Source organism: Petaurus breviceps, unplaced genomic scaffold (genome assembly GCF_028583685.1).
Source record: "Petaurus breviceps papuanus isolate PSGF00001 unplaced genomic scaffold, PetGlider_PUasm1.0 227, whole genome shotgun sequence".
Taxonomy (NCBI): Eukaryota; Metazoa; Chordata; class Mammalia; order Diprotodontia; family Petauridae; genus Petaurus; species Petaurus breviceps.
This window is the reverse complement of record NW_027185896.1, coordinates 7,364,015-7,373,570: the sequence shown is the minus strand read 5'-3', so window position 1 is coordinate 7,373,570 and position 9,556 is coordinate 7,364,015. Positions and strand designations below refer to the sequence as shown.

Below are 9,556 nucleotides of genomic sequence, written 5' to 3'. Positions count from 1 at the left end.
AAAGAACCAGAGTTGGACTACCTGTAATCCAAGTATAGGCATTTACTGAGATTGACTCCTCATGAATGGGGCTAAGTTTCAAGAGGGTCCAGCAACTTCAGAGAAAGCAAGATGGATTTTTAGGGTAAAGATGCCATTACAAATTATGAATATTAAAAAGGCAGGAAGAGTTAAGGGATTAGATAATAGGGGAGGGTCTCAGCCACAGTGGAACTGCCATGTGATTACCCACAATGCATATGGAAAAACCACTGGATGGGTATGCATGTATGATACTGATATTATAATAAGCTTCTATGTCATAAGTTCACTCTAGGTCAGCTCTTAACTATTACCGCGCAGGTAATACTTAAGTAAAGTTCCTTCTATGTTGGGGGGGTCTACATCCTGCTTAGGCATACTGGTGGCACTGTTTTCTGATTGGCTGAATATGGTCTCTGAGACTGGTGGATGTAGTTGAGTGCATGAACACACCTGTTTCTGTGGGAAATACGAGGCATGCGTCTGGGGACAGTGGGCCCGCTGTCCAGTGGGCCTATGAGGAAGTCAATATTGGGACTGGGGGCAGCTTTATTAGGATTCCATCAATTTCTTCATATCTTTTCCTTCATCTTGGACTCCTCATTGTAAAGATCTCATGTTCTTCCAAATCTGAGTTTCAAATCCCCTGTCCTCAGCAGGCTATTTTGGAGAGAGCTCTCATCTGCCATCTTTGTCTTTGATTTTTTTTTTTTTAAGAAGAGTTCTAAGTGATAATTTATCACCCTGGAGAGCCTAAGATTTCCATCCTGATTTCTTTTGATGTTGTTGTTAATTATTTTTGATGTTGTTCTTTTGAGCCATTCTGTTGATTTTGGTTTTTCCCTTTCATCAGGGAATTTTTAGTTGCTTTCTATTCTTGGGAAACTGGACAAGTACTACAGTACTGAGGAAAGGCAGTGTCCTAGTTTTCAAAAAAGGAAAGAGAATGTAGTCTGCAGACTACAGGCTAGTAAGTTTGACTTTAGTCCTTGGGAAAATTATAGAACAAAATGCTAAAGATTACCTTTAAAATGCTTGGTGAACACCTAGAAATGGAAGGAACAACATGGCTTCCTCAATAACAGATCATGCCAAAGTAGCCTCGTTTGTTTTATTTTTTTTTTTTTTGGGTGGCAATTACCAGACTGGTAGATTGGGGTAAGTTTGCAAATAACAAAAGATTTCAGCAAAACTTTGGACAAAAAGTCTTTCAAGTGATTCTTATGGACAAGACAAATATGTACTAGATGATACTGCATCTGGAGTTATTAATATTTTTATGTAAATTTGGGAGGAAATCTTTAGTTGGAGAAACTCCAGAGATCAGTGCTTGGTCACCAAACTTTACTATTAATTTGCTATGATCAAATTTGCTGAGAACCAGGAAGCTGACAAAGGGCATACTTTGATCTGCAGTATGAATTATTTCCCTACCTGCAAATTTCTTAACATCCAGGATCACTTTGCCCTTTCACTCTGTATGTAGAATCATATAGTCCATGGGAGCTCTAGAGATTAAAAATTAGATCTGTGAATTTTTTTTTAACTTTACAAAATTAGTTGAATCATACGTAAGACCCAACAGGACTAAAGTTTTAGTCTTGTGTGTCAACTATGAGGCAGTATTGGAAATTATTCCCTTTTCTGATGATACAGCACAAAAAAAAAAAGTGAGATTCAAATAATTCCATAGGAGTTTTAGGACTTGTATAAGGCAGGTTCTAAAAACTGTGTCACTGACTCTTCTGACACAGTTACATTGCTCATATCAGAAGATAGCTGGCCTGAGTAGAATACCAAATTGGGGTCTTCAGCAATGTGCATATAATCTCCATTCTCCCAATTCTCATCCCAGCTGTTGCTGAAAATCCAAGATTTGTTGTGCTCAACCTCATCTTCAAAGCTATACCCCACAACCAAGACTGGTGACCCATAGTAGTATGAGTCACTTAGTAAGGCCCTGAGCTACAGAAGTCAGAAGCCATCAGGTCCAGCGTTGATGGCCACAGAGACAGGTTCCACAGTAGACAAGGATCTTGGAGGGTTTTCTCAGCACCTGAAGGAAATGTAGGTAGCAAAGCCAGTGTCACTGACTACAGACAATTCTACCTTGTACTTAGATTCTTTTCTTGGCCACGCAAGAGTAGGAGTCTTCAGAATCCATGCCCCCATTCTCCTTGTCATATTGAGAACCCCCGTTATAAACCCATGTTTCCCTCCCTGTTAACAACTGCAGTCCACAAGGGATTCTTGGTATAACCTATGTACAAATGAGGCAAATGATAGGTTCATGGCCTTATGATGCAGCGGATATTGCACCAGGTGTGGAGTCAAGAAGACCCAAATTCAAATTCGGCTGTGATCCTGGGTAAGACACTTGACCCTGTTTGCCACAGTTCCCTCATCTGTAAAACTGGAGGAGGAAGTGGCCAGTATCTTTGCCAAGAAATCCCCAAATGTGGTCACAGAGTTGGGCATGACTGAAGAGGTTAAATGATAAGCATTGTTGGCTCACGAGCCTGGCACAAAAGTATTCATGTGTAACAATGCCTCATGTACTCCAAATCATCTGGTTCCTCATTTGATTCTCACAACAGCCCTGTGGAGCAAGTGGTCTTCCCATCCTGAGCCAGGCCCGAAGCTGGAGCTGTAAGACGTTTCAGAGATCTGAGCCAAGTCCCTCATCTTATGGTGGGGGGGGAAGGCTATTCTGGGGCCTTCCATGCTGTCTCTTGTTCTGGCTCTTAGTAACGTATCTGAAAGTGTAGATGACCTCCCCACTATAGTCTCCCTCAGGTCACCCATCTTCGATCACTCCAGTTTTCTGTTTTCTCAGGAAACTGTCCTCAGGTACACTAGCTCATGGGGAGGGATGGAGTTCATGACGGCAAGCTACCCATAGCTGTTAGAAATCCTCAGTCCCAGAGCTGTCCTCAATGCAACATTAGTATTCTCAAGACCCAACATTTACATTTCAACACATTTGTTTTTGCCCCTCTGAGGCCATCCTCCCTCTCAAAAAAAAAAAAATTTAGAAATTAGTGCTATATGTCTTGCTGACAGTATTGGCTCAGAGAGCAAGTTCTGCCAACTTGTATGACCTTAGTTAAGTCCATTAACATTTTATGTGAGTATGACTTCCATTATCTCATAGCTTCAGGCTTTTTATAGACTAGAGGACCAAATGACAAAATAAATATGAAGGATGATCTTTAATTGTGCAGTCTACCTTTGGGCTAGCACTTTAATGTTTTTCAAAGCACAAGCCCCATTCATTATCTCATTAGCTCTATGAGACCTGTCGGGAAGGTCTCATGGCTAACAATGAATTTGCAACAACAAAAATCAAAGGAACTGGGTGGAAATTTTGTCTTTGCAGTGTGTGACAAGTAAATCGCTTAACCGCTCTAGGCTTCAGTGTCCACATCCATTAAATAAACAGACTGGCCTAGATGATGTCCAAAGATGCCATGACCTTATGACTGTCTCTTGACCTCAGGAAGTGAACCTGGGCTTAGTTGTATCCTCCAGGCTTCAGCTATCGGAGAGGAGTGGAGTACACATACCGTAGCTATCCAGAAATAAGAGTTGTGACCCTCAACGTAGAGGACGAGATGAGTTGTCTACAGGAGAGCAAAATGACAAGTCTCATAAGGTCAAAGGTGAGTGAAGGTACTCACGGGGTGGTCATAGTAAGACCCAAGGACAATAAGATTGGAAATCCCAGCACCCGGAGCTATGGGTCTCAATGCCTCTTCCAGCCACCTAAATGTAGATCATAACCCCCTCTCTCTTTAGACTTGGTCATTCACAGCACACCCTCCCCCCAAGACATCTCAAGTCCCTCTGTTACACTATGAATGGCTCTAGGTGAGCCCATGAGCCACCAGAAGAGACAGCTGGAAGTCAAAGTCCCCTTCCCCTAAACACACTGCTCTCCAAGGTACAAACTCAAAGTATGAATTGATCATTCCCGTCCTACAGCTCAGATGGGAGAACTTCCCAAGCGGTCTCTCACCTAAGGGACAGGGGTGACCTTGGGAACACACACAACATGACCCGTCCCTCCCTCTCTCCGGGGACCCACAAGTCCTCCCCAACAAGTAAGTGACTGGAGTGACCAGCGTCTGGGGCTCAGCATGGGACCGCTCCAGGAGCCTCTCCTAGGGACTTTATCTCCAGGATCGGTGTAAGGCTCCTTAGAGCCAAGCGAAGCTTCGTAGCCCGGGGACCTTGAGAATTAAGTCCCTTCCTCCTCCCTTCCTGTACTATGCCAGGATCCCTTCCACTTCCTAGGCTGTGGTCCTAGGGGAGGGTCCCCTCCAGGAACTGAAGGGGAGGGGAATTACAGGGTCGACATCCAAATATCATAGTGTAAGACGGAAGCAGCTGGTAGATAAAGTGCTGGGCCTGGAGTTAGGAGACCTGAGTTCAAATGCAACTTCAGACACTAACTGTGACCTCGGGCAAACCCTGTTTGCCTCAGTTTCCTTATCTGTCAAATGAGCTGGAGGAGATGGCGAACCACGGCAGTGTCTTTGCCAAGAAAACCCCAGACGGAGTCAGGAGTCGAACGCGGTTGAACAACTACATGTCCAGTGGTTGTTTTGCGGATCGCACTTTGCAAACCTTAACACTCTATATAAAAGTAGGAAGCTCTCGGCTGCCGGGCCAAGTGCCAGAACAACGCATCTTCCTGGGACACTCGCTGCCAAGGTGACTGACAACGCCGAAGCCAGAGCAGGCTGCTTGTTTCACCGTCTGGCCGACAGGTGGCGCTAGAGCCCATGCTCCAATCGGCTGTCGAATGGAGTCGGAGCCCGGGAAGGCAGGGGGGAAGTGACGGAAGGGCGGAGGGCTCTCCCATCGGACGCCCGGCCGCCGATCCGCGCGCCTTGATGACGCAGCCGCGCGCTGTCCCTGTCCCTGTCCCCTCCCCTTCCTCCCTGCGCTTTTCCTCCCCCGCCTTTTCGCGGCCGCCGCGCTCAGTCCTTTTGTCCAAGATGGCGGCCCGGGGGGCGCTGCCTCCTCCTCCTGCTCCTGCTCCGGCCCCTGCCCCGCCGCCGCTGCCCCCGCGCTGCTGCCCGGTCGCGCTGTGAGGGAGGGGGCCCGGCCAGGCCCGGCCGGCCTCGGCGCCATGAAGCGGCAGAGCGAGCGCGACTCGAGCCCAGGGGCCCGCGGGGCGTCGTCGTCGTCATCGTCGGCGAAGCGGCCCCGGGAGCGGGAACGGGATCGGGATCGGGAGCGCGGGGAGCGGGAGCGGGAGCGGGGCGAGCGCGGGGAGCGGGAGCGCGGCGAGCGCGGGGAGCGCGAGCGGGAGCGCGGGGAGCCCGACTCGAGCGGCGGCGGCGGGAGCCGGCGGGCCGCGCACAAGAGCTCCGGCTCGGGCTCCGGCTCCGGCTCCGGCCCCGCCAAGCACCAGGCCCCGGCCCGCGCCCGCGACAAGCCCCGCGGCGGCGGCGGCGGCGGCGGTGGCGGCGGCGGCGGCGGCAGCAGCAGCAGCCACCGCGACGGCCGAGGCTCCGGGGACTCCAACCACCGCGCGGGGGGCGGCGGCGGCGGCCGCTCGGGCGGAGGTAGCGGCCGCGCCAAAGCCGGCGAGTCGGGCTCGGCATCCGCCTCGTCCCCCGGGGCCTCCCCGCTACTGCTGCTGCCACCTCTCCCCGAACCGCCCGCACCCGCGCCCGCCCCGCCGCCGCCGCCCGCGCCCGCCCCGCCACCGCCACCGCCGGAGTACAAGACGCTGCTCATCAGCAGCCTGAGCCCCGCGCTGCCGGCCGAGCACCTGGAGGACCGCCTCTTCCACCAGTTCAAGCGCTTCGGCGAGATCAGCCTGCGCCTGTCGCACACCCCCGAGCTGGGCAGGGTGGCCTACGTGAACTTCCGACACCCGCAGGATGCCCGCGATGCCAGGCACCACGCCCGCGCCCGCCAGCTCCTGCTCTACGACCGGCCGCTCAAGGTGGAGCCCGTGTACCTGCGGGGCAGCAGCAGCAGCAGCCGCCGCAGCAGCAGCAGCAGCGCCGGGGCGGCCGCCACGACGCCGCCACCAGGGCCCCCCGCACCCGCAGACCCTCTGGGCTACCTGCCCCTGCACAGCGGCTACCAGTACAAGCAGCGCTCCCTGTCCCCCGTGGGCGCGCCCCCGCTGCGGGAGCCCCGGGCCCGGCACGCGGCCGCGGCCGCCGCCTTCGCCCTGGACGCCGCTGCGGCCGCGGCCGCCGTGGGCCTCTCCCGGGACCGGGCGCTGGACTACTACGGACTGTACGACGATCGAGGCCGGCCCTATGGCTACCCGGCCGTGTGCGAGGAGGACCTGATGCCCGAGGACGACCAGCGGGCCACCCGAAACCTGTTCATCGGCAACCTGGATCACAGCGTGTCCGAGGTGGAGCTGAGGAGGGCCTTTGAGAAGTACGGCATCATTGAGGAGGTGGTGATCAAGAGGCCTGCCCGGGGCCAAGGCGGAGCCTATGCTTTCCTCAAGTTCCAGAACCTGGATATGGCCCACCGGGCCAAGGTGGCCATGTCGGGGAGGGTGGTGGGCCGCAACCCCATTAAGATCGGCTATGGCAAGGCCAACCCCACCACGCGCCTGTGGGTGGGAGGCCTGGGACCCAATACCTCTTTGGCTGCCCTGGCCCGGGAGTTTGACCGCTTTGGAAGCATTCGAACTATTGACCATGTCAAAGGAGACAGCTTTGCCTATATCCAGTATGAGAGCCTGGATGCAGCCCAGGCTGCCTGTGTCCAAATGAGGGGCTTTCCTTTGGGGGGGCCCGAGAGGAGGCTCAGGGTGGATTTTGCCAAAGCTGAGGAAACCAGATATCCCCAACAGTGCCAGGCTACACCACTCCCGGTGCACTATGAGTTACTCCCCGAGGGGTACACCAGGCACCGAAATTTGGAGGCTGACTTGAGGGTCCGAGATAGGACTCCCCCCCACCTTCTCTACTCAGACCGGGATAGGAGCTTTGTGGAGGGTGACTGGGCCAGTCCCTCCAAAAGCACAGATCGTAGAAATAGCTTGGAAAGCTACAGCCGTTCAGTGCGCAGCCGCAGTGGGGAGAGATGGGGCAGTGATGGGGACCGAGGCCTGTCCAAGCCCTGGGAAGAAAGGCGAAAGAGGAGGAGCTTATCCAGTGATCATGGCCGGACTACCCACTCACCTTATGAGGAGAGAGGCAGAACCAAAGTCAGTGGGCTGCCCTCAGATCGAAGCCCAGAGAGGCTCCGAAGAGAGAACCATACCAGTGAGTCTGGAGCAGAGAAGGAGCCGAGCAATTCCCTTCCCAACAACCGGCATGGGGCAGAAGAGAGAGGTCCAGACTCTCACCAGGTGAAAAAGAGAGACAGCGAACGCAATCATCGAACCAGCGAGGTAGAATCAAAACCCATTGAAGAGCCAAAACCTGAGACCAAAAAGCTAAAGAGTCTGTCTGAGTATGCTCAGACCCTACAACTGGGCTGGAATGGGCTTCTGGTGTTGAAAAACAGTTGCTTCCCCACTTGTATGCACATTCTAGAGGGGGACCTGGGAGTGATCAATGGCCTCCTCAAAGACCATGCTTCAGGGAGCAAGCTGACACAGCTCAAGATTGCCCAAAGACTTCGACTTGACCAGCCCAAACTGGATGAGGTCACCCGGAGAATCAAGCAGGGAAGCCCCAATGGTTATGTGGTGCTTCTGGCCACTCAAGCTTCTCCGGGAGGGCCTGGAGCAGAAGGGACCCACACTGTGGAGCCAGGTTTGCAGCGGAGGCTTCTCAGGAATCTGGTCTCATACTTGAAACAGAAGCAGGCTGCTGGGGTGATCAGCTTGCCAGTGGGAGGGACCAAGGGCAGAGACAACACAGGCATGCTCTATGCCTTCCCTCCCTGTGAATTCTCCCAGCAGTACCTCCAGTCTGCTCTAAGGACATTGGGGAAGTTAGAAGAAGAGCATATGGTGATAGTTATAGTAAGAGACACTGCCTAGCCAAAACCTGGCTTTTCCCAATCTTGTGTTTTCTTTGTGTCATGAAAAGTTATTTTTCAAGCCAATTCTGCTCTTAGTTTGGCTTTTCTTCCCAGTTATTATGGTTGGTTTGGTGAAGGCCAAAGCTCCCTCCACCAAAACTCAAATTTTTTTTAATGCCCATTTGAAGGTATTCCCATTTTATTGATTTCTAATGTATGAAACACTTTCCAGTGTGTTCTGTATTTTATTTTTTAACTAACTGTATGGAAAGTTGTCAGTAAAGCCTTTGTCCAAGGATCACTTTTTAACCCTGTGCAGTGTACTGGTTTAATGAAGTCCCCTTTGAAATAGTGGGGCATGTGGTACTTCACTGCCCTCTGAGGTTTTCCCCCTACTTGCACAGCTATCCCTTCCACACACACAGCTTTCCCTCCAAGCCCAGTTTTCTTAGAGATGGATCTACTTCTGGGCCTGTGGTGTTCACCTCAGTTTCTGGGTATCATGACTAGCATAGAGCATGCAAAATCCAGAACTGAAACTTATCTTGTCTACAGGAAAACCTGTATACTCTGGGTCCTCCCTAGAACATTTCCAAAGACCTGGGTATGTCTTAACCACTTAAACAAAAAGCTGCTTCTCCTTCCCCATCTAGTCTGCTTTAAGAGAATATAGCTGTATTCTGATGTACTTAAGATGTTGTATGAACTGCCTCATTTCAAGACCTTAAAGAAAGCAGGTGATGCTTTTTAAAAAGCCCAGTGTATTGGTGAACCTGGTAGAAATGTTAGCAGCCCTCAAAAGCTGGTGATGACACACTCATTCTCCTGTAATCTGTGCCTGGGGGAGGTGGGGAGAGTTCTTCAGGTGGCATATTGCCATGTTCAGGCTACCTTTCAAACCTGAGGAGCAGACACATCAGCCTCCTTGGTTACTTTTGCTTTAGGGGCAGACTGGGCTGTGGAATTAAAATGTAGCTATTTGGTTTATGTAAAGGGATGTGAACTGCGGGGATTAGCAAACCTTCCCTAGGAATTGTTCAGCTACATGTCCTAGGGAAGAGCAAAAATCTCTTAAATAATCTGTATGTATTCATTTGCCTGTCTGACAGGAGACTCACCGGTGAAGCTTAAGAGGAGCTTCAGATAAGACTTAAGTTTGGGCAGGGAGGGTGGAGCTTAAAAGCCCCCCTAAGTTTCTGAGCTAGGGAATGCAGGTTTTCTCAGGGGTAAAGAGAGTACAAGAAGGGGTATGGCAAGTATCTCAGAGTTCTGCTTCAAACCTCTAGTAATTCAGGAGCCATTGGGAAGCAGGCATTCAGTAAACCTCCCAGTGTGTAGGACTGAACCATCTACTAACCAAGTCAACTGCCAGCACTAATCAGACCTGCAGGGTACATTGCCATGTGCCAAACACCTACCTTCTGGCAGCTTTTAATTAAGACCTGAGGCAGCAGGAACAGAGCAAGGACTGGGAGTGGGGATATTTGAAAGTCTTTTTAGTCAGTAAGTCTGTGATTAAATGTTCTCTTGAAAGCAGCTCATGGCCTCCCTCAATTCTTCAACATAAGCAGGCTCA

General features: G+C 51.5%; 1 protein-coding gene across 1 annotated transcript; it reads left to right on the top strand.

The window, feature by feature from the left end:
• The first annotated feature begins 5,018 nt into the window (after positions 1 to 5,018).
• On the top strand, positions 5,019 to 8,289 carry RBM15B (RNA binding motif protein 15B). The gene has a single exon (XM_069095621.1). The coding sequence runs from the start codon at positions 5,159 to 5,161 to the stop codon at positions 7,997 to 7,999; it is 2,841 nt and encodes a 946-aa protein (XP_068951722.1). The 5' UTR covers positions 5,019 to 5,158; the 3' UTR covers positions 8,000 to 8,289.
• Positions 8,290 to 9,556: the final 1,267 nt, after the last annotated feature.